The following is a 27,078-nucleotide window of genomic DNA, read 5'->3' as shown; positions in this document are numbered from 1 at the left end:
GGAACTCACAGGCTGTTCTGTGCGTTACTGAACAAACGAGTAACATTTGTGGTGTTTACATAACGACACGTTGGTGTTCACTTTTTTGTGCTCAAGCTTTGTACAAAATGTCTTATTTAAAGCTGAAGTCCTTTTTACATTTTTTCAATTAAAAAGGGACAAATTACTTATTTTTTCATGCCTATAAATAGGACTCTTGCTACTTTTATTTGTCACCTGAGTTTCTCAAGCAGGAATTCTGGATGCTTACCTGCCTACTCCTTGCAGCGAGGTGACCGCATCATTTTAGAGTGTGTGGAATGAAAACTAGCTGGGTTTTTTCAACTTTGCAGTGCAAGTGTCTGCAACAAGGAGATGCTGGATGTGAACAATCTGAACAGGAGCAAATCCTTCCAGAGATGGGTGCTGGGGTCAGTGCCATTCACCCCCTCCCCTGAGCTGCCTGACCCCGTGCTGGGCTGGGTCAGCAGCAGGGAGGGATGTGCTGGGGAAGGCACTGCTTCTCTTTCATGTTGATGTTGTTGCTTATCCCAGTTTGCAGTAACTGCAGCCAAAGGATGCCAGGCTCACTTGGAGTGGCTAAAGTACCTTTTTATAAGTAAAAAAAAATTGGCTGCATTCATCTTGCTTAATAACAGATTTCATTTCAGGAGTTTTGGAGGCTTTAAATTTAGTCATGACTGACAGTGACAGGAGCATCCCCTGCCCGCTCACTGCTGCTGCCTCTGGGCTCGTGCTGCACTTGCCTGTCTCCTCCTTGCCTGTAATTGCACCTGCCTCCTCCACACAGCTTCCACTCCTTAAACAGAGCCCAGCACAGTGAACTTGGAGTTGGAAAGTAGGAAGGTGTAAGTACTCTATCAGCTGTATTTAATAATTTCTGGAATAATAACTATTTCAGCTTTATCTCAGCCTATTCGAATTCACATCAAGAAATCTCTTGACTCATGGTCAAACCTTTAAACAAGCGTTTCCTTTTACTTTTACGTTTTTCTGAGTGCCAAAAGCTCTCCTAAGCCATCCCTATGCTTGGAAATTCCCTATGTTAACAAGAGATGCTTGAGCAGCCTCTATTTTAGGTGGCAGGTGCTGGAGCACCTCATCCTGCCTCCAGCTCCCTGTGGAAAGTGTTGCTGTGCTATGTCCACACAACCATGTGCTTTCCTTAAATTGGCCCTTGCCCCTCCCACAGCCAAACTAAAACTTCTTTTTTTCCTCTTTTTTTTTTTTTTTTTTGTGTGCAAGGGGTGGGTGGGGGTGGTCGGGGAGGGAGGAGAAAGTGGAGATTGTCCAAGAAGTATGAATCACCGATTCCTCCTTTCCATGGACTAAGTACAGTACTTTCCTGGAAAGGAGGCAACGACTCCGTTTCAGGGGCTGGCACTGCACATTTCCAGAAATCCACACAATTCCTGAGGGAAGCTGTTAACTGCTGAGCAGCTGCTGCAGGTTCTACACTAACCTGGCTGGCTGGTTTATGGCCTGGGTTTCAGTGAAGATGCCTCAGCTGGTCCCTTGGTCTCCGGCAAGGAACGACATCAGGCCAATCCTGATCGGATCCTAAGCAACACTGACCCTGGTTTGCCCCAGCTCTGCCCAAGCACTTGCCTGGCTCAACCCACAGCAAGAAGGTCTAATGGAAAAGGTTTTGTGTTTTAAGATGTTTTGAATGGCTTTTATTTTTAGACTTCATAGAAGATACAGAGTGAAAGCCTATTGTTCTTGTGGTAAGAGATCTTTACAAAGACATCAATATTTCAAGTAATTAAAAATATCTTAACAAAAGACTTTGCTTAAAAACTTGGCAGTTTAACAAGCACTCCTCCCTCCGTCATTTTTTATTCCCATCAGACCAAGGCCGGGTTGTGATCCATGTGTGCTGCAACACAAATAAGAGGTGTGTTAGTTTTGCTCAGGGCAGCCTTGATGCACATAACCTCGGCCGGTCCGGGAGCGAGGCCTGCAACCCTCAGGGTCAGCACGTTGAAAAACTGTAACTTTTTTTCCACCCAGCAATTATTTGCCATTCTTTTTAATCAAGAAACCTCCTCGGGACTGTTGGTCCTCTGGGAAACAGCAATACAGGAACCTCGCTTGGCAAGAAACCTCTTTGGAGCCTGAGCAGGAGCTCCTGTCCAACCCACTCAGCAGTCTGAGAGTGTGGGCCAGGCTCTGTGGGCTTCCATAGGCTCCCTGTGGATGCAGATTACTGAATCCACCTGTTCTGCTGGTGGGATTATATCCCTCAGTGGTGCAAGCTTGTGCAAAGTGAGGGCAGTTGGAGATGGCCCTTGAAGAGTCAGTTTGGACCTGCTGAGCCCAGTGACTACTGCAAAAGCCACAGGGTGGACTGTAACTCACAGCCATCCTCACCTCAAACCTTTCCATGGGGTGACCACCCAAAAAACCTGCCTCCTGTGGAAACTGCTTGATTCACGGCCACAAAAAACTTACTTCATTGTCAGTGGGGATGAAACATTCATTGGGGCAAAGAGGGTGAACTGATACAACTTGTACAATTAATTAATGCTGTGGACCCTCAGCTACATGAGTGGTGTCAGCTTTTGTGCTTGTTGTGTCTTAGGCCTGGCTTATGGGCAGAACTTAGGGCTGAGGTTTTATTGGCTGGACAGGAAAATCAGACTAAGTACAACAGCTTCTTCAGGCCTTCTCTCAGGCTTTCACTCCCTTGTGCAGGGTTTTAAATTTTAACATATTAAGATAGAAATATTCAGCTCTGTATTTTTCTTGGTTCTGTGCAAAATAGGTGGCAAGTTACCTGTTCAGTCCAGGAAAGAGAACAACACACAGGGTGTTATTCTGCAGACTTCTATAAAGTTTTTTGATATGGTGGTCTAACTTCTTCACCTTTTTCCTTAGATCCTGCTCCTGCATAAGAGAATATAAGCATTAAACTCCCAATTCATCAGCAGTCGTACTTGGGGAGGCTGCATCCTGAAAACATCACGTTATCTCGTGTGATATTGCCTCTCCAAACTGCCCTAGAGAACTGATCCTTGGCAGCCCCTTTGCTCCAGCACAAGGAGACCCTTCTGTCACAAGCAGCTCTGCACCTAAGTCAGCTCAAAGTTACCACTCCAGGTTCCCAGGGCAGTCCCTCCTCAACAACTGCAACAAACATCAGCATAGCCTCACACTCACAGAGTCAGACAGCTGCTCCATTTTCTCATAGAAGATGTGTTTTCCTTGTTTCCTGTTCCTGGGATTCATTTGCCATATCCATCTCCAGAGGTGACCTGAGGCAAGAGCATTCCTACTTCTTAGCTCGCTACCCTTCACGGTCCATCCATTTATAGCTTCAAGGGCATCCATGGCACTCTGTGATTTCTGGAATTCTGAAATGCAATGAGAAGGGAACATGCTTTGGCATTGCTGTTCCTGCCTTCCTCCTTGGCACCTGCAAGGCAGGGCTAAAGGTGTGGAGCAGGAGAGAGATGAGAAACTGAAATCACTGCAGCAAGCAGATCCTCATTTTGCTACAGATAAACATCAGACTGTGGAAATGCCAGTTGGCTGCAGCAGCCCTCATCCAGCTGTCCTCACCTTTTAGAGGTGATTACTGGGCTGTGTGAAGCTGCACAGTGGCCAGCCCTCACTCTGAAGTACTAAAGCCCAACACCTAGCTTTGGAATTTTAATAAGGGTTATTTTTTTAAGCAGGTGGTTTTCCTTTTAAAGGAAAATTAGCTGTAAATTTAGAAATTTAGCTGTAAAAAGTGCTCTTCCAAACAATATGTGCTTTCACTGGAGTATTTTAAATACCATCCCTTTGAGCATACCTGAGTTTCAGTAGCTCTTGCTGTGTCTGTGCAAAGTCCCAAGGGCTGCTGAATAAGCTTATTTGAAGGAAATAAGCAGGCTGTGTGTGAAGCTACTTACTGAGGAAACAGCAATTCCTGTGCTTTCCACTCTGGAGATCCTTTGGCAGGAACAGTGTTTCCAAGTCTTTCAACTGGCTGAATTCTTCTTGCAAGTCTGTCTCTGTTAATGACTTCTTTAGACCCGCCACATAAATCACACCTTCATTTTCTACATCCAGTTCTAATTCCTTTATCAGAACATCACAGTCCAGCATTGCTGCAGTGACAGGTCTCTGCACCTGGGGTGGATGCAGCAGGAACAAACAGCACATCAGCCCACACAGCTCTGTGTTCAGAGTTTCTATTTTAAAGTATTTTTCTCCCATTACCAAAAGTTGCCAGGCTATTTTCCCTCCCTTGAAAAAAATATGACTAATGAAGGCTAACTTAATTAGTCATGAAAAAGGAAGAGAGATCATATTTGTAATGCAGAAACACTACAGAACTAAAATGCCATAGCCCTGTTACTTGGCTCTTGCTTTTAAAGCTCCGGGTGAAGGTCAGAATGCTTTCTAACCCCCTTCTGCTGACAAGCAGAAAGGAAAAAAGAGGGATATAACCACTTGCTTTCTGCCAATGGGCCTAAATTGTCCAGGGGCAAGAAGACTGTGACAGCACAAGCAGCCAGCACTTGCCCAGACACTGCTGTGAGCAGATGTTAGAGAGACAGACTGGAGGCTGAACCTAACTTGTGCTTTGGCTATTTGCCTTGTTTACCTTAATGCAGGATCCTGCTACCTCAGCTCCATTTAGGCTTTCCACAGCAAGCTGGGCAGCTTCCAGCACTTCATATTGGACACAGACATAGGGCTTGAAACAGAACAATAAGATACTTCAGGCTTATCAATGAGACACATTAGCCTTCCCTTTTTAAAAGTCAGGCCTCAATGAAGTTGTTTTCTTTTAAAAATAGAATATAAAAGGGTTTGGGAGTAATATATATAACATTCCATATACTCCAGCCATTAAAAAAACCCTTCAATTAGCTCATCAATTAGTAATCAACTTTCCTCCTCTGGGCATTAAAGGCCTTAATCTATCAGTTCTCTTGAGAGAGACAAAAAGCATCTTGGCTTCCCCAGTGCTCAAAGTCCTCTGAGCAGCACACGAGCTGCGTTTGTTCTTGTCATTGTTTTAGGTACCCTGAATTGTTGTAGCTGTGACTAAACAACTAGAAAAAACCTGGAAACAGAATAACTGGTATTTCTGTGGTTCTAATCCATATCTTTCCAAGAGATTAATCAGGTCTTCCTGACCTGTCAGCAACCTTTAAGTGCTCCTCACCTGGAATGTTTCAGTTACCACTGTAAGAGACTGGATTGGTCCACACCTCCCAAATTCTTTCTTCACAGACTTCAGGCAAAAGCTTTCTTCAAAAGGACCTGCGTAAATTGTCAGCATGTCAGTCAGCTTGCTTCTCACCTGTTGGAACACAGATTATTGAAGGAACTTCACAAAGCAAAGGAACTAACGACTCGGTGCCCCCAGATAAATCACATCTCTTTACAAGCTCAGTATGAAGATCTCAAAAAAGATCTCAGTATGAAGATCTCTCAAAAAAAAAAATAGTACCTTTTCATAAAGTGCAGTATGAAGGTGAGATGCAATGTGCTCTGGACCCAAACTGAACTGAATGATACTGAAGGTGGACAGGGGAACATCTTCCAAGGCTCTCTGAAGAATCTGGAGGGAAAGAGTGTACAAGGCTCAAAGAGGTACAAGACAATGGTACTGCAGAGGATCAGAAACAAAGCTATTGAACTTAATTCCCAACTTTAATTTTCATTATTGTCCAAGAAAGCCCTCAGGCAGAAATTCTTCTTTCGTGAGTCAGGAGAGGATGTAGAGGATCAAAGCTCATTTCTGAAATGTTCAAATGGATTCAGCTAACCTGGTATTAACACTATTGTCAACAGTACTGTCAGTCAGCTTTTTAAAATAGGACTCATCTACCCACCCCCAGAACAAGAACAACTTTGAACTACTTTGATGCTTGCTTAGACCAACCCACTCTAAGTCCATTCACCTGTTTGTTTGACGTGCTCAGGTTACTCTGACACAGGCCGGAAGAGTCTAGTCCCTGTCTGCCCAAAAGGAGGGGTTTTTGGCCAGTCACCTGCAGGCAGTCTAAAAAGCTAGCAGAGAGGAGCAAGCTGTGAATCACACTGCTTATCAACGTGGGGAATTAAAAGCTTTCAAGAAACGCTTGTCAGAGAAAAACGATACAGTTCATTAAAGAAATCTGAAAGAATGTTCTTGCCCACAGCATCAAAAGAAGCCTAGGAAATGTGCTGTGAAATTTAAGATGCAACTGCTCAAAGTTTTTCAGAGCTGCACTACAATTATTTGTGTCTCTCTGAAGATCCTGATGGCTTCTAAAAAACATAAGGCACTTTTTTGATCTTACTGAGAAAGCAGGTGAAGGAAAAACGTGTACTTGAGAATCTTTTTACCATGGTTTAGATAAATGTGGAGGCTCATTCAGCTCTTTCTGGACCCCACATCCTTGTGGCTGCAGCGCAGCGTTGTTCTGTGAGACCTCAGCCAGTTTTTCAGCTGTCAGAAGCATCTCCAAGTTTAGTTCTGCTACCTTGAGGAAGGAAGAAGATTAGTAGTTGGCTTTCATCTCATCAGCTAATTGCAGCTAACCAAAAAGCCTGTGCTCTCCCTATGAGTCACACAGGCACACTCTGGCAGTGAAGAAACATGGGCATTAATTTCTTGCCTTATTATTTTCAGTTGTCATTTTCGAGCATGCAGCACTCACAGCATCAACCAGCAATCATCTCCAAAAAACTTCTCTCAGAAATCAACAACACAAGCAAGGGACTCATAAGACCAGCTGAATCACTACCACAACACACAAGGTGTCTCTCTTCTTTCATCTGGAAAAATTACAGGCATTCCTGTAGGCTGGAAGTGTCTCAATCCTCCTTCACCCAATGCCCCTCTTCAAGATGAGCAGCAATGCTGACTCATGTCAGTGAGTACTGAAACACTGGTAATGCTCAGGTTATTCAGATAATATATGGATATATGCTGAAAGTAGCAAGCTGTCAAAATTGAGGCCTCTATCACAGCTCCATTTTCTCTTTTAAATCAGTGAGAGGATGGGCAGGAATGGTTCTTTTTTCCTTCATAAGCACATGTATGTTCTGTGTTTAAGGATAGAAATCTTAATTACATATTACAATTACCTTTGCTGGTCCTTGCTCAATGAAGAATTGAGCTAATTCCAATGCAGCTCTAGCATCTTCTGTAGGATCATGCCCAAGCTTCTGTTCACACTGAATCTCCTTCCTAGGGCATCAAAATTAGGTGTACAGGCAGGTTATCTGTTTTTTCCACACTGACCAACATCCTGTCTTTTCTAAACTGGGTCCTTTTCAGGCAAAAGAGCTTTCCCTTCTCCAAAAAGGATTTCAGTTCTGTGCAGCAGCATTCTTGTGAAATATTCCCAAAAGTTACTGCAAGAAATGTTTTTGCAATGTTGAGCAAAACAGTTTATGGGGTTTGACAGAAGCAGTGCTAATACTTGGTACTCTGATACATGAGTATTTTTAATTTTACTTCTTTCTTGACCAATGACCTAACTCACAATTTGCACAAAGAGAAGGAGGCAACCTCCAGCTCAGTGAAGTTTTGTGCTGCAGAGTATTAACACACACTATGAGCGTGGTGAGAACTGTGTCACTAAGACATACTATGCAGTGGTAGGTGGTACACTGAGGAATATCATTTAAGTCAGTAAATTATACTTTCACGTATTAGCCTTTTTTTCTTGCCAACTGCAACAGATCTCATTTGTGTGAGGCAGAGTGTCTCTGCTGCTCCACAGTTCAATACACCTGTACTGCTCCAGATGTGCAGAAAGGCCAGTTTTGCTGGGACTCCAATCTGGTTGGGTCACAGCATTCCTTGCTTGCTCAAAGACAAGCCCAGTTATGCTGCCTGATGTTTAAAGCAGCCAGTAAACACTTCTTTACCGTGTCTTACTTGCACAGCCATTTTTTTAATTTTAGTAAAAAGATAATAATTCTCATGTGACTAGTGGCAGAACAAGACCCTATGACCCACCATGACAGTTTATAACATTTCCCATGACAATACAGTAATAATCTTACCCTAAAACAGCTTTGGCTAGAAATTTTAGCTTAAATCTTCGACCTTCAGTTCTGGCAAAAAGCAATGAAGTATCAATAACACTGGGGTGGATCATCTGGAAGAGAAAAAAACATCACCCATTTAATTTAAGAACAGCAGTCATACAGAATTGGGCAGTAACTTCATAGTTTCCTGTACACTGCCGTTTCATTTCAGTTGCCAGTGTCTCACTGACAGACACCTGATCCACAAAAAAAGAACAGGAATAATGAAACAAGTCCAACTCTGCTCTCTAAAACTCTAGTGGGAAGATCTAGATTGGGTTAGAAAGATTACTTATGATTCAAGCAGTTCTTCAGTTCTTCCCATGACAGAGCTCTCAGAAGCATCTGGGTGAAGCAGAGGTAAAGCTTCAGTTGCAACCATACCTATGTCTGGACAGACTCCTCCCTTCCTTTTGGGTTCTGAACAGACCCTGCAAATTTTATAGCTGTAAAGACAGTCCTTCTTCTTTAAATCCTTATAGGCATAGGGCTATTCATAATTAAAAGCAATTAACAAGTGTTCACTAATAAAAGAGGAATTACTAAGAGTTTTCATGTCTGAAAAAAAGTAACACAGGGTTGGAAAAAATACTCTTAAAAACATACTCACTTCCAAAGCCTGAAGATCAGAGTTTAGAGAATGACCCACCAATACTGCATCATGGGGAAGCATTTTTTTTAGCTTGGTTTGGATGTCTGACAGTCTTGTTTTCACTGGAAGAAGCATTTTTTTTGTGACTCCTGAGAATCTTTAAAACAAAAGTTGGATGAGGTAAAAGCAACATATTAGCAACAGTGTCTGCTGGAGAATATTACAAGCAGGTAATGTAAAATATGAACTCGGTGTAACTAATCACAGAATGCCATTTACTGTTTTCTGTTCCAACATCAGAGGATACACTGCAGGTGTTATTAAACTGCTGTGAGTGCCACCACATCTCTTTCAAAAGTTTATTTCTCTCAAGTATTCTTAAATGATGCAGTTGGTAGGATCAGATAGCACAGGAAAGGATATACTGCAAGACTGATGGTGGAAGGAGATTCTTCCAAGTAATCTGAGGGGACTGACATGTCACCTCCTGCATAAAGCCAGGTAAAGTTTTGGAGAAGACAAGGCTTGAGTTTTGCCTGTTTTTGTTATAATCCTGAGCCTAGCCTTAGAAATGTGTACAAGCTGATAAGCTGCTCTATTAATTTTTTACATATGAGCAAATTTAGCTATGGAGCAGAGAGATGCAGACTGCAATCCTGTACTCTTACCCTCCATCTTATTTTATAGAGAGCAGTAAAGAATAACTTGCACTGTGCATCACTAATTTGTAACAGAACTTTCCCTAGAGTGCTTCAGAATGGCAATGTTTCTGCCTAGTAGCCACATGGGCACTGTGCAGCAGAGTGTACACACAGTGTTGGTTATTTTAGTCACACAGCAAGAACTGTATTAACAATGAGGGAAACACAGCAAGCACCTGTGCAAACCAATGCCTTCTGACAGGGCCTGTGTAACAAAGAGGCTGAATCTGACAGACAGAGATAAGAAGCATGTGTGCCAGTGACCTGGTGCGGTAGTTCCTCACTGTGCTCTCAGGTTTGACCAGCTCGTTCAGGAGGCACTGACCCCGCGCGTCCACCAAAGACACACGGGTGACTTCGTTTCCTTTTGCAGTCAGGCACTGTCAGGAAGAAGCAGAGGCAGTTGTTGGATCAGCATGATGCTGCCACTCAAAAACCTTAGCTCACACCTGCTTTGGCTGCAGCCAGCATCTACTGCTAAGGAGTTACTTGAGTTGGAGATCTACCACTCATAGCTGGTTGTTTTATACTGTAGCACGCTTCATTTTAACTGATAAATGTGCACCATAAGCACGGCAAACACACAGGCAAGCACAGCACACAGAAAACCATTATAAAGAAGTGCTGATTTCACAGAATCAGTCTGTGCTCTGCACTGCACAGCTGTCACTGACAGCATCAGCACCAGAGACATTGTACAATTTAAAAGAGCCCAGGCTATATCATTAGTTACTCAATGCTGATGCCAAATAGACATTTCTACAAGGGCAAAACTGCACTAAAGGAGGAATCTTCACCACAGCATGCTGCCAGAGGAACTGCGATGGCTAAAGGCAAGATGTATGACAGGGAAGTATCTTTCCTTTCCCAAACCTCGGGGAGAGCTGAGGAGGAATTCCACAGCAGTCTCTGGGGTTACTGCAGCATTGCTAATAGGCCTGGCAGATCCATCTGCTGCTGAGAGCCAACACAGACCTGAGCTCTCTGCTCAGCATATTATCTGTCTTGTTGCCAGAACCACTTCCTGTGCCCTTCCCAAGGCTGCATTAGTGCTGGTACCATCAATGAAGGGACTGGCAGTAAATATTAATATATCGAAATTGGTTTAGCAAATACATAGGGGGCTCGGCTCACTTGGGAATAGCTGGTGCTTGACTCTATTTTGTAAGGCCACACACATTGATTTTTACCATTTCACAATCCAGACCAAAGAGGGGGCTGCTGTCTGTCCTCTGCTGATCACACTCTGTAGAGATATAGTCCTTGCATCCAGGGGAGCCTAGAGGGAAAACACATCCATGATAAAAGAAAAAGACGTCTTTCTTCTAAAACTCATCATATCTCTTACATGACAGAACATATAACTGTTAAAATTATAAAAACCAAACCCAAACCCAACCAAACAGCCCTCAAAAACTGACCTTCTATGGGATAGTCATTTTTTTCCTGCTCTTCTAAAGTCAGAGTATAGCTGGTAAGGCCTCGTCTTTTTTCTCCGTATCTCTGAATGATGGGATCACATTGCAAATCTGAGCTTTTGGTAACACAGTCACTGCTGGTGGAAGTCAAGCCTGTAAAATACAGAAGGACCTGTCAAGCTCAGAGAGCACTCCCCACTTGCAGGCAGTTTCTGCATTAGGTGAACACCATTTCAAATGAAAACACTACCTAGAACAATGGACTGGAGAGAGATGGGTAGATAGAAAGACTGACACACAGTCTGTCTCCAGTTTATTTTTCTCTCTCTCTCCAGTTTATATATATATATATATCTCCAATTTATATCTCAGTTATTGTGTGCAAATATACACATGCTATATACGTTATATATACATAATAGTATATCTTATGTATACTATATATAATAAATATACTTGACATTCAGCATACTTTACTCTTTTTCCCAGTTCAGCTACTGACACTGCTGGCTGAAGAAAGTCACATCACAAGTCTCTGTCTCACATTCCTTTCAGAAACAGAGAGAACAAACTTGCTTCATAAGCATGACAACATAATCATGTGTTACTTCATGTAAGCTGTGAAAGAAGTTCTCTTTTTCTTTTCCTACCTTCTCTGTGAAATTTTTCCCTTAAGAATTACCAGGAGACAAATGTGCTTTAAGTGTGGCTCACAAAGAAGCAAACACTGAACTGACCCCAGAATCCACAGCTGTATCAATTACCCTGAGGTGATTCTCTGAAGAATGTTCTTAAAAGAGAAGTATACCTGAGCTCCCTGACCTGTGACTGTGCAGTAGATTTACAGTCAAGATGCTACAGGACTGTTGATACACTGACAGTCACAGCTGCTCAGTCTCCTATTTAGGACCTGAATTCAAAATTCTTTGTTACCCTTCTAACAGTTTCAGTGAAGTTCTCACTTGAGTGTCTTGCTGGTTTTGTACAAGCCTGTTGGATTACAACCACCTCTATAAAGAGGGTAAAAATAGGAAATCAGTTGTCAACACACTTGTTCTTCTCCTTGATTTGCTGCTCAGTATAACAAAGCAAACTAAGAAGAAATTATTAACTTCTTAGCTCAAATCTAATTTATATCTCTGTGTCTTTCATTAGGTACATCTTAGAATAAAATAATCACAAGATGGGTAATGAAGCATCAGAATTTGGAATTAAATATGTTAAAGACTTTCTCTCTTTTTGCATTTACTTGTAACAATCAGCCCGAGAAGTGTTACTGAACTAGTCAGGGTAAGAATCTCATGGTTTCAGTCATTGCACGTGTTCCTTTGTAAACAAGTTTACCATGGCAGCCTGCTGGGACTGCAGAGGATGCAAAGTCATGAAATACTGCTCAAAGTGAGTCACTGTCTTGAAAGAGACGATGCAAACCCAAAGAAGGTACCTTGTGCTGCGTTTTGAGGTTTCAGGTCTGTTCCTTCCCCATACAGGCTGGCGAGGAAGTCAGCAGATGGTGTTAATGTGAACCTCTGAAAAAAGAGATTTTGAAACAGAGGCAGAAATAACAAGCAAATAAGTTTCTTCTTGATCCCCAAATCAGCCAAATTTAGGGGAGGATAGATAAAGAAATAGTGGAAATACGTTTGGTGTTTTCTCAAGTGAAAAAAACCAACACAAACCAAACCTGTTTTAATGACATATGGTATGGGATTCTTTGTACTAAGGGACAGATTTGCCTTGCCTGATACAATCAAGAAGGCAAATCTCAACACTTTCTTTGACAGAAACTAAAGCCAGTTCCAGTCTTTCCAGTTAAGTTGTGATTCACATTTGCTGCAGTTCAGGAAGAACTCCCTAGGAGCCTAAATCGAAGTGCTTCTTTCTTCCTTCAAAAATGTTGCTTGTAAGGCAGAAAATTTAAAAAATTATTTTAATAATCTTTTTGGGAAATGGGAGAAACTTAATATAAAAGTGCAAATAATAAAAGTGAAATTTTCCAACAGTGGGACTAGCATAACTCTACTGGGAGTCTCCTCACTCAGAATAAGTTCCAAGTTACTGAATTATTCCAAGATATTTTTAATCTCATTGGCACCCTGAAGGTGAGGATATGTAACAGTCAGAGGACTGAAACATCAATCCATGTTTCACCTGGTAAGGCTTCAAAGACATAAAAGTCTTGAAATCCTGTGTCTAATATCAAAGCCCTGGCCTTTGTTCTGAGCTGACAACTGCAGCAAATAGATCCTCTCATTTGCTTGCTGTGAGAGTCAAAGATGGCCACATCCTGAGGAAAGGCAGTAATTCCACTGCAGCCAGTAATCCCTGGGATGTGGTTTCAGAACTGGAAGAAGTTTAGAAGACACCAGTGCAGTTTGGGGACTTACATGCCGGAACAGTTTTCTGAGGTGTTTGAACTGTAAATAGAATCTGTAGAAATGGACTTGGCTCATTTCGTGTAGAACAACAACCACAACTCCAGCCAGGTGGCTTTGGTGAGAAATACGGCACCAGCTGCAGGCAGAAAATAGCATTAATTAAAAAAATAAAAAAAAATCAAAGCAAAACAATTATCAAGTACTCTTAAAAACAAACTTGGAACCAGCCCAGCTTTTAAGTCAGTGAGTGGCAAAGTGCCAAATGACTTCAATGAGAAGAGGCTTTGTAGCTTATCTCAAGAAGACACATATTCCTGGAAGCAACAGAATACGGGAGACAGAGAAAGAATGAGTTATAGCAAACTTCTGCTGCATACCATTTCAAGACATTTATACCTCATTTATATGCATCAGAATGTGCATACACGTAAGTAACTTCGGTTGCAGTGATGCAGTCTAGTGAGTTAATGCATCAAAAAAATCCCACAAAATAATTTTCTATTCACTATTAAAAATTTAAAGTGGGATCATTTTTGCTTTGAGTTTCATTTTAAGAATCATTTCACCATATTTTTGTTATCCAAGGACCCTCCTCAGCCTTTCCCTTCCAGTGCTGAGAAGTTGCCCTGAGAAAAGGAAAAATGATTAAAAATGTTTTTCCCAAAACATTCTAGAATGCTGTTTCAATTATATCTAACACGAAACATGTTAATATTTGTGTTAATATTTTAACATGGTATTTTGTTCGTCAGTGTGTGAAGTTTCTTCAGTTCCACAACAGTAGTTTAGTTTTTCATAACTGCACGAAACAAAACTATGAAATGGTGGGATTTTTGTCAGAAGAGGAATTCTGGTCTCTGGTCAAGTCTAACAACAACTGTATCTGCACAATCCAGGCTGCCATTATGGCAACCATGCTGCAAGTGTTTCAAACCCAGTGTGGCCAAACCTGAGGAATGTTTTCACAACACAGGAAGGAGAGCACAGGACAGGGCTGATTCCTGACTGTGGATGTTTTGTACCTGGGTTGTGCTGCATTGTGGCATTTTCCCAAAGCTGCATACTTCAACAACTCATACAGCTGGTCATGGCTGATTTCACAGTCCTCCCCAAGCAAAGCTGCTGACAGGCGACACGACTTTTCCTGTGGAAAGGGAAATGCCAGTAAAGAGAGGTTTTATGTAATCACACCAGTTCATGGAAAATGAAGTAAAAGGAAAACTATTTAGATACAATCAACTACATTTAAAATAAGTCTTCCACTCGTTATAGGCAAAAATTTCCTTTCAGATCACACTTTAATATTAAATTCACTGTCAACATTTCAGTAATTCAGGTACTCTAACTTCAAAGATTTCTTTAATAAAGATTAATGTAAGCAGCTATATGCAGTAAGGAGACTTAATTCATCTGCAAACACAATGTTCTACTCTCTCAACTCTTTCACCCACTTCCTGCTGTACAGCTTTGAACATTTGGACAAGTACCCACTCCATCTGAGGTTTTATGAAACCCATTTACTCCATTTGCAGTGTGTGATCTGCTCTGGCAGAGGGGTTTGCTGACCCCTGCAGGGAAAAACGTTTCAGTAAAATCCAAAAAAACTGCAGAAAGCAAACACCGAGTGGATGAGGTGGGGACTGTGCCACACTGTTCAACACAGCAGTTCTTTAAGCCTGAATGCACAAACTCTTCTAAAGGCTAGTCAGCGAGGAAATGCAGGTTTTTGGAGACCTCCACTGACCAGATGGCCTGTTCCAAAGAATTCCTCGTGTAAAAATTTTAAAGATGCTCCTTTCATATGTGATGAAAAGACATCACCCCATACAGAGGGGAAAAGGCCTCAGAACACTACAGAATATCAGACCCTAAAGGATAAACAACCATCAGAAGTGCTTTCCCCTGCACACTAACAAGTCTTTGCTCAGTAATTTGGCCAGAGCCTGCTCATGTGGGACTGTGCTCTTAAAGACATTTGTCATTGGGTAAGGAAGTTACAGAGAGGTGACAACCTTTGAGGTCCCCGTGGTTAAGAATCATCTGGCAAGAACAGCACGGGCTGGTGCCTCATCTCTCATGCTAAGTTAGAAAAGTAAGTAATGACACTGTTGTTTTCAACATGGCCTAATTAGAGCTTTGCAAAAAAACAAACAAACAAAAAAAACCCAGACAAAGAGCAGAAGTTTTGATTCAGCAGGTAGAGGGTACTGCCAACCACAGGAATTTCAGTCTTCAGTTGGGTACAAACAGGGCTGATCTCACAGGTCGCACACAGCGACTCCTGTCCCGCACTGAGTCAGGGCACTCTGGGTGAGGTGTTCCCTGAGGCTGCTCTGCACCCTTCAGACACAATGCTCCTTCCAACATCTGCTTTGTTTAGCAGATTATACTGGAGGACGTATGTACTTTTTAAACAAAATTCCTTAAATGTAACGCTGAACACTCCAAATGAGTTCGTTTCCACATTCCTTGGAGCAGAATCCAAGCCATTAACAGCCTCCCCAGGGCAGCAGTCACAACATCAAACCTGACATAGGTTAGGAAGCATTTGGACAACGCTCTCAGGCACGTGGTGGGATTGTTGGGGTGTCCTGTGCTGGGCCAGGAGTTGGACTCGATGACCCTTGTGGATCCCTTCCAACTGAGGGCATTCCATGGTGTTACCCGCAGGCACAGCCTGTAGGCGACCCTCCCGGTGCACTGTTGGCGAAACGTGAACTCGCTGCTCCCGGCGCCCCACCGTGTGCCACAGCAGCACCTCGGGAAGGGGCCGTAAGGGACATGCGGCCCGCACCGCGCTCCTCCCGCTCCTCCCGCCGCTCTCACCTCGGGGCCCGGGCCGGGGCCGCCGCCATCCGCCTTCCGCCTCTTCCGCGCCGCCCGCTCCCCCTCGGCCCCCGCGGGCCGCTTGCGCCCGTTGAGGCAGAGCCCCTTCGCCATGGCCTGGGCCGGAGCGCGGCGTCCTGCTGCCCCTCACGGGTCCGCTGCTCCCGGCCCGAGGGGGGCACTCGGAGCCCGCCGGAACCGCGCCGGGCACCGGCCCCGCGCTCCCGGCCGGAGCAGCCGAGCGCCGAGCGCGCGATGGGGGCGGGCCCGCGGCACGTTTGAAATGGCGGCGGGGCGCTGAGGGCGGCCATGGCCACCAAGCGCCTGGCCAGGTGGGGCCGCGGCTCTGGGGGCACCGCGGGTGGAAGGGGCCGCAGGGGGGGCCGGAGGGGTTGTGGGCTGTCCTTGACCGCGGTCGGTATCCGCAGGCGGCTGGGGCTGGCGCGGAGCAGCGCCCGGGCGCGGAGCGGGGCGCGGGCGGGCGCGGGGCAGCGCTTCGCCTTCCTCATCGTGCTGGACTTCGAGGCCACGTGCTGGGGGGAGAGGCAGCAGCGCTGGCCCGAGATCAGTGAGTGCTCCGGGGAGTGGGCGGGGGGCCCAGGGGCCGCGGTCTGCCTTCGAACGTTGTGTCTTCATTACATTATGTTCCTTCTGAGTCCTGACGTTTCAGCCCTAGTTTAATGGAGTAATATAATATCTAAATTATATCTATCTGTCTATCTAAAATACATATATAAATCATATTTATATATTATATCATAGATTCAGCTGATTTGGAAGGCACCCATATATAAATGGAATAATTTCTCTGGACAGCTTTAACCTTTCTGGCTTCTTTGTGTGTTGGGTTGTTTCTCTTTCTTTTTTCTTCTCCTTCTGTGTTTGTCGCAGTCGAATTTCCAGCAGTCCTGTTAAACACCTCAACGGGAGAGATTGAATCTGAGTTCCACGTGTACGTCCAGCCTCAGGAGCATCCTGTTCTCTCTGAATTCTGTACAGAACTAACTGGCATAACACAGGTATAAATAGTAGTTTAGCATTGTTTTACACTTGTATAATTGCTGTTTACAATTTTATTTAAAGAGGCCTTTAAAGGGCTAAAAAGAAATAAACCTCAAATGAATTTCATTGCATTCTAAGACACACATGTTGTTCTGTTTCATAAAGAATCAAGTTGACGAAGGGGTCCCTCTCAACATTTGCTTATCACAGTTTATGAAATGGATTCAAAAGATACAAAAGGAGAAGAAAATTATATTCAGTACAGATACAGAGAGTAATTTCTCTTCGGAAGCAAAAGCTTGTACCTTTGTTACTTGGACAGGTAAATAATATTTTCATTTGCTTTTTCTGCAGAGTAATAACATTTGGTGGCACTAGTGAGACTGTGTCTTCACTTCTGTTCTGCCAAAGTCCTGGTATTAGGTATTAAAAATGTGCAATTTTGAGATAAGGCTGAAAATATGGAATCCTGATGTGTTTGCAGCACCTCTCTCTCCAGGGTCTGACATTGTTACATTTTTCTGCTTTACATAGTGAACTGTGTCACCGTTCTTAATCTGTCTAAACAATTTAGTGACTGAGATCTTTACTTGTCTGAAGTCATTTACTAACAGCAGGGATTCACTGCTCCTGATGTCCCATTGCAGCAACCCCAGTGTTTTCTGTGGACAAAGACTTCACAGCCTGTGCTTCCTCTCCTATTGATGTTATGTCTCTTTATGTAGATTTTAGGCCACATAAAGGGCCACATAGGCCACAGTATGTGAATTTTAGGCCAGTGCTGTAGTGGTGCATTGACTGTGGTTTTCCTGCACAGACTGGGACCTGGGTGTGTGTCTGCAGTACGAGTGTAAAAGGAAGCAGCTGCGAAAACCTGACATTTTGAATTCCTGGATTGATCTCAAAGCAACATACAGGGTGAGAATATCTATAGACTGAAACATTTATATCCACATTATCACCCCAAAGGGTAACTATACCTGAGCTTGCAAGCCAGTGCTGTATGTCCCAGTGACCAGAATAACCTGTAACCTGTTTTCTTTTCATGTTGTTATCACTCAATAACCAACTGCATGGCCTAGAACTGTGTGAATTTTAATAGAAATCTTAATGGTAGGAAAAGATTGTTGTTTGATAAATGATCGATAATCCCAAGAAAATTTTGAGCTGCTCTTCCTTTCTTTAAACCTTTTGCTCTGCCTGTTTCCTGACATCCCTTGTTTTGAGTGCCTTATGGCTGCCTTGCATTGCTGTGTTGAAAGTTATCATCATAGAGGTACTTACAGGTCAAGACCAGAGAGTACATTCTGAATAGTATGGATAACACTGAAAAAATGAATGTATATTTTATTACATAGTCTATACCAGAACAGAGTTCTAACCTGGGGGCTAACAGCACCTAAGTGTACCTTTCCCTGTGTAATCAAGGAAACTTTCAGAGGGTGACCCACAAGTCTACCTGTGCAACAGGTCTCTAAAAATAAACGATGTGAATATTGCCCCTTCCTAGTGATCAAATCAGATACTGGGAGTAAGTAGCAAAACTCACTTTTTCTCATTTAAAAAAAAATCCCATACCTATGTCAAATATATTAATGCCTGTGCCTTTGATTGTATATTTAAATATGTCAAGGTATTATTTATAGTTATATTCTTCAATGCTGGTCTGTGAAGGCCTTCATCAATGTAAGCCATAGAGTGCAGACAGAGTGGATTTACTTAAGACTGAGAGAGGGGATTCATGGTTCTTTCCATTCTGATTTGTTACAGGGTAAGTCACGGTCTTATCCTCAATGCAAACACCCAACTTGCACAATTGACTTGTGAGACTTATTATTCATAAGGTGATATTTCTGAAATGGTTTTCATTTAACTAGGAAGAAGTTTCGAAATGCTTCATGTTGAGCACCTGCATTTCTTTCCTTAGGCCTTCTATAATAGGAAGCCTAAAGGGCTAAATGGAGCTTTGCAGGATTTGGGGATAGCTTTTGTAGGACGGGAACATTCTGGTAAGTGAGATATGATGATCCTCATTTTAATATAGGTACATAATGCATATTAATATCTATTTTATAAATCTAAATATTTCCTATTTAGTTTAGTTAGCTAAACTAAAGCAGTGAGTCAGTAGCTAGTCATTACTCTGAATAGTAACAATTGTTTCCAGGTTATGCAATGAATTTGCACAACAATGTTCTGTCCAAAGGAACAGCAAAACAAGAAAGGCAAAATGCTTCAAAGATCAGAGTTAGTTATTTCTAGACTCATACTTTTTTTCTGATGTCTCTCTTAGTGCTACTGAGTGCACGTTCACAAGATCAATTTCTGAATTGCTAGGATGCAAAATAAAAGAGGTGGAGGGAGGATAAGAAAACTTGAGCTCTGAACAGCATGTTAATGTGAGAAAATTCCAGCACAATATGAATTTATTTTTTTGAACTTGATTAATAAAACAGGGAGAGGATTTTTAAAATTGTGAATAGATATTCAAGTCTGTGGATTGGTCCTTCAGATGTTTCAGCACAGGGAATTCTTTGGAATTTTCTACTTCCACTTTCCTTTTTTGAATTAGATAACTGTGTCAGAGTTCTGTGACTCCTTGTCATTTATGTAAGGCTTACCTAGATCACTTTTTTCCTCTAATAAGAACTGTCCCCAGTAGCAGTTTTAAAAGAAGTCATTAATATAATCATACTTTTGAAGGGTTGGACGATTCTCGGAATACTGCTCGTCTTGCTTGGAGGCTGATTTGTGATGGATGTGTGCTGAGGGTTACTAAATCTTTGGATAAGGTTAGTAACTACTTCGTCTACTTGCTTGGTAGTTTGGAATACAGATGAAAGATGAGCTATTCAAATAATAAACCCAGCGTCCTGACTTTGATTTGAACAGAACATCCGTAGGCTGATACGCTTATTAATTTTGTGCATTGATTCCCAAAACTTCTGGGTATTCACTCTCCAAAATTTCCTTTTTTTACGGACTCCCTAGGCACGTCTGCAGGGTAATTTAATTGCCAGAACACTGGCTGGAAACTTCACTGACAAGACTCCACTGGGAAGTAAGACCAAGCCTGAAACATCTAGAGACAGAACATCAGAAACAAACTCTCTGGCTGAGAACAAACACTCTTTTGCTGGAAACAACATAACTTCTAATGTACAGACTAAAGAACAACAGACCAATTGTACCTCAGCAGATGTCCATGCTGTACCCAGCAGCAGCTCAAGGACTGAATTCCATGCTCAATGCCAAAGCCCTTCAGCAGCATCTACTGAGAGATTTCCTGTTCCTCTTGAGCTGGCACAGCCATTTCCCAGTCCTGCACCAACAGGCATCCAGCAGGGATTGAGCAATGGGCAGCTTCTGGGTCCAGCCAGATACAGCCCCCCAGTACAGGGACCAGGACTGGTGCTCGTCTCCACTACCATCCCCTCAGTTACTGTCTCCAGTGAGGAGATCAGTACCAGTGCTGACTGCTTGTCTCTGCTGACAGACTGGGAAGATGTTGCTTTAATACCAGAATCTCAATATGAACAAAAGTCAGACTCTGTTCAGCTCAAGGATGACTCGAGTACAGATAGTTTAACAGTGTTTGAAGAAAAAACAATTTCAAAAGAATTGGCTGTGGCAAGTTCAGATAATCAGAGTTTGGAGAAAAGTGCAGTATCCATGGAACCTCTGAAACCTGTCATTTACAAAAGTCCTGATACTACAATCTATAATGTAGGAACAGTGCAAAGGCAGACTTCAAATTTTTCAGCTTTTAAGTTACCATTTGCAAAGGGAAATACCATTTCAGCACTAACTGGAAATTACTCTACTTCTTCAGAGGTTCCTAAAAGAAAGCCAACTAGTCCAAAAACATTCCCACCAGCAAAAAAACAGTCTTTTGCTATATATCAAGAGAAGACTCCATCTTTTGATCATTCCTTACTTTTGAGAAGTTCAAATTTGCCCAAAGTGTCTCCTGCCATTCTCAACTCCACAGTCAACTTGAATCCACATGTAAGAGCTGTGAGAAGTGGAAAACCAACTCCCCCTCTGTGCAACTGCGGTCGAAGAGCCAAAAAACTCTGTGTGTCAAATGCTGGCCCAAATCATGGCAAAGCATTTTTCTGTTGTCCTGTTGGCAAGCAAAACAGTGATAGAAAAGGTTGTGGATACTTCAAGTGGGAATGTGCACTTCTCAAAGAGAAATCTAATGGTCTCACCCTGAATGCGGATGCTTTGACCTCTCTTAGAACTGTTTCTAGTAATTTAGGAAATTCTTCCAACAAAAGCTATTTATGTCTTAGACCCTCTATGAGAACATGAAAATGGATAAAATTTTTTGTCTAAATCTTAAACTCGCTAAGTTTCATGCTTGATGTAATCAGGACAGTCAAATGATATCAGATACATGTTCTCAGAATGGGACAAAACAGTTCTTGGTTAACATAGATAGAAATGGAAATTGCTGAAGCACACAAAAATATCAGTAGATCCTAAAGTAACTCATTAATGACGTGTGAGAGAACAGGTAAAACTGTAAGTGCTAAAATTAAATTTCTGCTTTATTATGTATTTTAAATTCTTTACTAGCCCAGTCTTTAAAGACAATTTTAATGACACAGATTTTATTTGCACTTTTTTGTAAATATACTTGGGATGACTACAACTAAATTTTAAAAATCTATTTAGAAGTTGTCGCACTTCTTGAAAGTGATTCTTGAAGCAATAGTATCCTCTTAAACTCCTACTGTTTTTTTTTTATCCTTTAAGTAACAATAAAGATAAGATGTTGGTGACACTTCATTAAATAACTTTAACTCCCATCACCTGTTGTGCTCCTGCCTCCCTGAGTTTCCCATTTCATTTGTACCAGTGCCTGCTTTTGCCCTGTTAGCTGTTGGTGTAGCATCTGGGACAGCAAAATGGTGGGAATCAAGTAAGGGTATATTCAAACCTAAACTAGGAATGATATAGTGCCATGTCTTTTACTTGATGTTACTGTGTAAATCTGCAATACCTTACTTTATAAAAAATCCTACAAAACACCAAGTATCTTAATTTTTTTCTCCACTCTTTCCAGCACAGTTCATTTCTTCTGATCTTCCCGCTAACAGTCTTCCCATAGGAATGAGAAACAGTCCTTGGATTTTGGGTTCAGCTGTTATAAGTGGTCTATGACTTACAGAAACATTTTTCTAGTGTTGCTTATTGCAGTTGACTTTTCCCTTGGAAGTTGTATCTGATAATCAGTTCAACTGGAACGAATAGGACTCAAGAACAAAATTCGTCCTATGTAGAGAGAACCCTACAGTGCAGGAGCACAGTAGTGGATGAGGCACAGCAGGGAGCTGGCTGCCAGTTATTTGTGTTCTCTTTTCCACTAAGCTCTACCTTCAAAAGCTGCAGCACTGACTGCTGGGAAACAAATCAACCCACGGTGATTAGTGGAAGAACAGAAAGTGCAGACTTGGCTTGGATATTCATGAAGGCTGTGGACAGACAGAAACAGTATGTTCTGCTTTACCAGTGTAGAAATGTATGCTTTGCAGATACAGCAGTGAAGTCTATTCAGGGTGCCAACAAAAAGTGATTAAAATGATTATCAGATACAACTTCCAAGGGAAAGTTTCAGGCTTCCATTTACCTGTTCAAAAAGCTTCTGTTTTTAGCTGGTCCCTCTACACTGTGACACTTCCAGGACTCCGCCAGCCAGGGGCGCAGGGGTCGGTGTTGGATGTGGCGTTGCAGTGCAGGACTGAGGGCTGCTCGCTCCCCTTCAGCAACTGTCCGTCTGATGTCGGGGTTTAGAGATGTAACAAGAATTCATAGTATTTACAACATAAAAACTACACATAGCCAAGCCAAATGATTTAAAGAAACAATGAGGAGGAGAACTGAGGCAGCCAGCAAGGCAACACCCAGTTACTTTTTAACCATGTGCATCATCTTGAAGAAGTTTACAGAGCAGTCTCTTAGAAGTTGGGGGGGTTTCAGACAGAGAAGAGCACCAAGACCCTCGATGAAGACCCTCAGAGACCTTATAAGGACATGCATATATGATAATAAGCGTTGGGAAATATCATGACTATGTAATGAGAATGAGGGGAATGAAAAATAAATAATCATGTAATATTGACATATAAGCTGTCGCAGTGATACCTCAATGTGCACTTTGGTGAAATGATTCGCAGGGCACCTGGGTCGCAATAAGGAATGCCTGGCTTCTAAAACTCAAAGACTGAGTCTTAGAAGTTTAAGTGCCGATTTTAGGCAACACCTTCCCTGCCCTCCCCTCAATTCCGGAACCATGAACACAGGCTAGAGTTCGGGGAAGCGAAAGCGTCAAGGGCTATAAGGGACGGCGTTTGGCCGCGGCTGAGCTCGCCCCGGAGCGCTGGTCACCCCGGGCCCGGCACCCAAACCCCGTCGCCGCCGCCCCTCAGGCCCGGGCGGTGCGGGCGGTGCCGCGGCCGCCGCTCCAGGCGCGGCGCTGTGCGGGCCGTGCGGGGGCCGCGGGGCGGGGGCGGCTCCGGCGCCATCGCGGCGGTGCCGGCGGAGCTGCCCGATGGCCGCGGCGGAGCCGGGGGCGCGCAAGCGGCGGCCCAAGGGGCACTTCGCGGCGGCGGGCCGGGCCAAGCGGCCCCGCGGCGGCGGCGGGCGGCAGCTGGAGGCCGGCATGCGCGGCATCCTCATCACCTGCAACATGAACGAGCGCAAGTGCGTGGGGGAGGCCTACAGCCTGCTCGGAGAGTACGGGGACCTGCTCTACGGGCCCGAGCAGGTGCGTGCGGCGGGGCCGGCCGGGCGCCCGGGGCTGGCGGGGGCAGCGCGGACCCGGCGGGGAGCGGCGCCCCAAGGCCTCTTGTCCTCTCCCTTTCTGTGTGTGAAGCAGCCCGGCTGTGCTCACCACATCCCCCCCGGGCCGGTTTCTGTCCGCGACCCTCTGTGCTGGCTGCGGGAACGGCCCGTGCCCATCAGCCCCCGGCCCCTGGTGACCTGCGGGCGCTGTGGCTCGGTACTCACCGACAGACTGTGTGAAGTTTTCAGATCACGAGGAGAGGCTGTCTGGAAGCGACAGGGAGGAGGATGAGGACGACGTTGAGGCGGCCCTGAAGAAGGAGGTTGGCCAGATCCGTGCCTCGACGGAGCAGAAGCTGCGGCGGTTCCAGTCGGTGGAGAGCGGTGCCAACAACGTGGTCTTCATCAGAACCCAGGGCATAGGTGGGACATCGGCTGATGCTGAGTAATGCAAACTGCTCTGAACACCCTTAGTGATAGGCCACAGAGCCTGGCTTCCAAGAAACACATGTATATAAAAAAAATAGTGTTTCCCCTTCCCTTTGGCTGTGCCACTGAGTTTTGTCATTAATGGAGAAGCTAAGGGTAGAGGAATTGTGCTTTCACAAGATAAGCTTTGATTATCCAGTTTTGCTATAGTAAATCAGCTCTTTACATAAAAAGGATTTGAGGCTGACAGCAATGAAGCCAAGTGTGCATTTCCCCAGCTTATTATTTAGAGGGGGAAGGAGGGAGATAATGCCTTCTATTTGTTTCTCATACCTAACTCTTTTCCTTGTAGAACCTGAGAACCTGGTGCACCATATATTAAAGGATATGCATACCACTAAAAAGAAGAAAACAAGAGTCATTCTGCGCATGCTGCCCGTTTCTGGAACTTGCAAGGCTTTCATGGAGGATATGAAAAAGTACACGGAAACGTTTTTTGAGCCTTGGTTTAAAGCCCCTAATAAGGGCACTTTTCAGATTGTTTACAAAGCTCGTAATAACAGTCATATGAGTAGGGAAGAAGTAATTAAGGAATTGGCAGGTATGTATGGATTTCACACGAAACAGAACAAGTATATACACAACCCACAGTTGCATGCACAGCATAGGTCAGATGGTTAAAAGTGATCTTAATGGGCACACATGTTTGTTGCTGAAAGCCTGTATGTTGAATTATAAAAGCTTCTCTAAGACTTAAAAAAAGCTTGACATCAGTATTTCTTGTTGCTGTTGATGTCTTAAGAGACAACAAGCAGAAGAGAGAACATGGATTATAATTTGCAGTGTCGGTTAAATGTGCTTTGAAATAACTGTTCTCAGGCTTTTTCTCTGGCTGCTATATTGAAATAATGTGTTACTATTTCCATTGAATTTTTGACTTATAAAATAGCTTCACCTTTACTTGAGCATTTTGTTTCTTGGTAATTGTAGTGGGATAGTTTTTCAGCTACTCCAGTCTTACTGGTGGTGTATTCTGAGAGTCCTGCTCTGTTCTGCTATTTTAAGCAATTACAAAAATGAGTAATTAGCTAAAACTGAGGAGGATCTTGCCTTCTCGCTCTTAACTTTTATCCTTTCAATAAGGTGTACTTATGCTCTGAAACACTTTTCCCAGCATCTTTTAAACTGCATCTTCTTTTGCAGGAATTGTGGGCAGCCTCAATCCAGAAAACAAAGTTGATCTTAATAATCCACAATACACAGTTGTGGTAGAAATAATAAAAACCGTCTGTTGCTTGAGTGTGGTGAGAGACTATGTTCTGTTCAGAAAGTACAATTTACAGGAGGTGGTGAAGAGCAACAAAGAAGACACACAACAAAACCCATCAAGTGTGACGGAAGAACAGAACTCAAAGGTAGTAAAACCAGAAACTGAGGAGAAGAGCTCAAAAGAAGTAAACCAAGAGAACAAGAATCAAGGTGAAATAGAAGCTGAGCCCAAGGGGAATGATGCACTTACAGTGTAAAAAATGGGGCAGAAGGGAAGAGTAAACATAATCCAAACATATAAAAAAAGTTGCCCTAGAGTTGAAAGGGTGTTTTAATGAGGAGAGTGGGTTTTGTTTTGAGATCCTCTTTTTAAAATCCACATGTGTAAGAATTTTAAAGCTCACTGCAGGTGGAACAGATACTACAGCAAATGTAAGGGTGCTCAAGAGGACATCACCTTTCTGGTGAAGCTGGCTGTCCTACAGCTTTGTTCTGCATTTCCTTTACCTGGCACAAAAAACAGGAGTGTGTGCATGTAGATGTAGCTGTAGCCATCCTGACATGTATGGAGTCTCCTTTGTTATATCTGATGGCTACAGTAACCAAAAGGCAGCACAGAACCAGCTCTATGGTGAGAGATCTGGAAAAGACAGTTGATTGCAGAGGGTTTTGAAGGAAGTGATCTGACAACTGTGTAACTGCAGAACTCAGTAACATTTTTCTGTGTGAACAACAGAATTAGGTAAACCTGATAATTTCCTGTATGATGGAGGGTTTTATACATATATATATATATTTACAGCTCTACAAGGATATGCTGTCTTGAAATGAATGGAAAGAACTGCTGTGATCAAAATACTTGAATATTATGAGACGATTTAGAGTAAGAGATTGAACTGTTCTAGAACAGTAGAAGTACAGTGCAGGCATTGCAGATGGTTTTATCAAAAACATGTTTACATTAGCTGTGTATGCAGCAGTTACTGGTTTATAGAAAATGCTATAGTCACTGAACAGAATCCTTTTGACTAATTTGCTGCAAATAGCCTTTGCTGCTCTTTCCAAAGAATTAATCCTTGAGGGATTTTATAAAGTTTTTTTTGTTTTTATTCTTTTCTTACATCTAAAAATTTGAATTTAAATACTGCTTGGAAACTTCTTCTGAAAGAAGCTCTCCATTTTACTATGCTACATAAGGGGAATTAAATTTTATTTTTTGGTACATTTTTGGCTTTACAGTAATAATTTTGTTTCAGATTGAAAGTAATGTTAGTGAGTCTTTCTGTTGTGTGTTACAACAGCTGTTTGAATATCCCAGTGACTTTTAAAAACCAACCAAAACCAGTGCAGCTATAACTTGCTTTCCAGGAGGGTTTTGAATATGCTTCCTGTACAACTGTCTAGTTTTAATATTTAATTTCTAGCATAAAAGCCTGTGCATTGCTAATGGGAGAAGACTCATCTTGAAGAACGCTACTTGTTACTTGTTGGTTTAATGAAAATGATGTGTTCAAGTCTCTCATAATTTATATTTTCCTGTTCTCTCAAAATTGTTTTAGAATTTGGAAAATGAAGATGACTTTTTTTCCCTAGTCCTGTCTTCCTTACCACCCATTTATTAAAACTCTGCTTTCTTACCTCCA

At 42.9% G+C, this 27,078-nt stretch overlaps 3 protein-coding genes and 1 long non-coding RNA gene across 6 annotated transcripts; 2 read left to right on the top strand and 2 right to left on the bottom strand.

Moving 5' to 3' along the window:
* Positions 1 to 1,646: 1,646 nt before the first annotated feature.
* Positions 1,647 to 16,155, bottom strand: REXO5 (RNA exonuclease 5). The gene is made up of 19 exons (XM_027726292.2): positions 15,944 to 16,155; positions 14,140 to 14,261; positions 13,127 to 13,253; positions 12,184 to 12,268; positions 10,743 to 10,892; positions 10,512 to 10,600; positions 9,586 to 9,701; positions 8,639 to 8,777; positions 8,005 to 8,099; positions 7,078 to 7,180; positions 6,334 to 6,470; positions 5,907 to 6,015; positions 5,453 to 5,563; positions 5,165 to 5,302; positions 4,598 to 4,690; positions 3,900 to 4,119; positions 3,163 to 3,356; positions 2,780 to 2,889; positions 1,647 to 1,879 (listed from the first exon to the last, which is right to left on the bottom strand). Exons 1-19 carry the CDS (start codon positions 16,055 to 16,057, stop codon positions 1,810 to 1,812), a joined length of 2,322 nt encoding a protein of 773 aa, XP_027582093.2. The 5' UTR covers positions 16,058 to 16,155; the 3' UTR covers positions 1,647 to 1,809.
* On the top strand, positions 15,986 to 21,984 carry ERI2 (ERI1 exoribonuclease family member 2). Of its 2 annotated transcripts, none has more exons than XM_039390320.1 (8): positions 15,986 to 16,096; positions 16,372 to 16,511; positions 16,835 to 16,962; positions 17,111 to 17,267; positions 17,763 to 17,863; positions 18,873 to 18,954; positions 19,649 to 19,737; positions 19,937 to 21,984. In XM_039390320.1, the coding sequence occupies exons 1-8, from the start codon at positions 16,056 to 16,058 to the stop codon at positions 21,260 to 21,262; spliced, it is 2,064 nt and encodes a 687-aa protein (XP_039246254.1). In that variant the 5' UTR covers positions 15,986 to 16,055; the 3' UTR covers positions 21,263 to 21,984. The 2 variants fall into 2 exon arrangements, with proteins under 2 accessions (XP_039246254.1, XP_027582095.2); XM_027726294.2 differs by lacking the exon at positions 15,986 to 16,096 and adding an exon at positions 16,253 to 16,275.
* LOC120325058 lies at positions 16,663 to 24,154 on the bottom strand. Of its 2 annotated transcripts, XR_005566866.1 has the most exons (4): positions 23,963 to 24,154; positions 22,584 to 22,730; positions 20,883 to 21,071; positions 16,663 to 16,948 (listed from the first exon to the last, which is right to left on the bottom strand). It is a non-coding gene; the product is annotated as an uncharacterized LOC120325058 (long non-coding RNA). The 2 variants fall into 2 exon arrangements; XR_005566865.1 differs by lacking the exon at positions 16,663 to 16,948 and having other exon boundaries at positions 20,365 to 21,071.
* THUMPD1 (THUMP domain containing 1) lies at positions 23,460 to 27,078 on the top strand. The gene is made up of 4 exons (XM_027726319.2): positions 23,460 to 23,720; positions 23,980 to 24,160; positions 24,519 to 24,767; positions 25,370 to 27,078. The coding sequence occupies exons 1-4, from the start codon at positions 23,505 to 23,507 to the stop codon at positions 25,690 to 25,692; spliced, it is 969 nt and encodes a 322-aa protein (XP_027582120.1). The 5' UTR covers positions 23,460 to 23,504; the 3' UTR covers positions 25,693 to 27,078.

The sequence above is a fragment of the Pipra filicauda genome, unplaced genomic scaffold (genome assembly GCF_003945595.2).
Source record: "Pipra filicauda isolate LSUMZ 115617 unplaced genomic scaffold, ASM394559v2 scaffold127_size2900866_pilon, whole genome shotgun sequence".
In the NCBI taxonomy this organism is placed as follows: Eukaryota; Metazoa; Chordata; class Aves; order Passeriformes; family Pipridae; genus Pipra; species Pipra filicauda.
This window is presented reverse-complemented; position numbering and strand designations above follow the sequence as displayed.

Bases quoted from the DNA above. Each gene is read 5' to 3' on its own strand.
- ERI2 (XM_039390320.1), top strand. From the start codon at position 16,056: ATGGCCTGGGCCGGAGCGCGGCGTCCTGCTGCCCCTCACGG. The intron at 16,512-16,834 runs GTGAGTGCTCCG...TGTTTGTCGCAG, and splicing joins GCAGCGCTGGCCCGAGATCA to TCGAATTTCCAGCAGTCCTG. The intron at 17,864-18,872 runs GTGAGAATATCT...TTCTTTCCTTAG, and splicing joins ATCTCAAAGCAACATACAGG to GCCTTCTATAATAGGAAGCC.
- REXO5 (XM_027726292.2), bottom strand. From the start codon at position 16,057: ATGGCGAAGGGGCTCTGCCTCAACGGGCGCAAGCGGCCCGCGGGGGCC. The intron at 13,254-14,139 runs GTACAAAACATC...TTCTGCCTGCAG, and splicing joins CACAATGCAGCACAACCCAG to CTGGTGCCGTATTTCTCACC. The intron at 4,691-5,164 runs GTGAGGAGCACT...TTCTGTTTCAAG, and splicing joins TGGTAACTGAAACATTCCAG to CCCTATGTCTGTGTCCAATA.
- THUMPD1 (XM_027726319.2), top strand. From the start codon at position 23,505: ATGGCCGCGGCGGAGCCGGGGGCGCGCAAGCGGCGGCCCAAGGGGCAC. The intron at 23,721-23,979 runs GTGCGTGCGGCG...GACTGTGTGAAG, and splicing joins TGCTCTACGGGCCCGAGCAG to TTTTCAGATCACGAGGAGAG. The intron at 24,161-24,518 runs GTGGGACATCGG...TTTTCCTTGTAG, and splicing joins CATCAGAACCCAGGGCATAG to AACCTGAGAACCTGGTGCAC.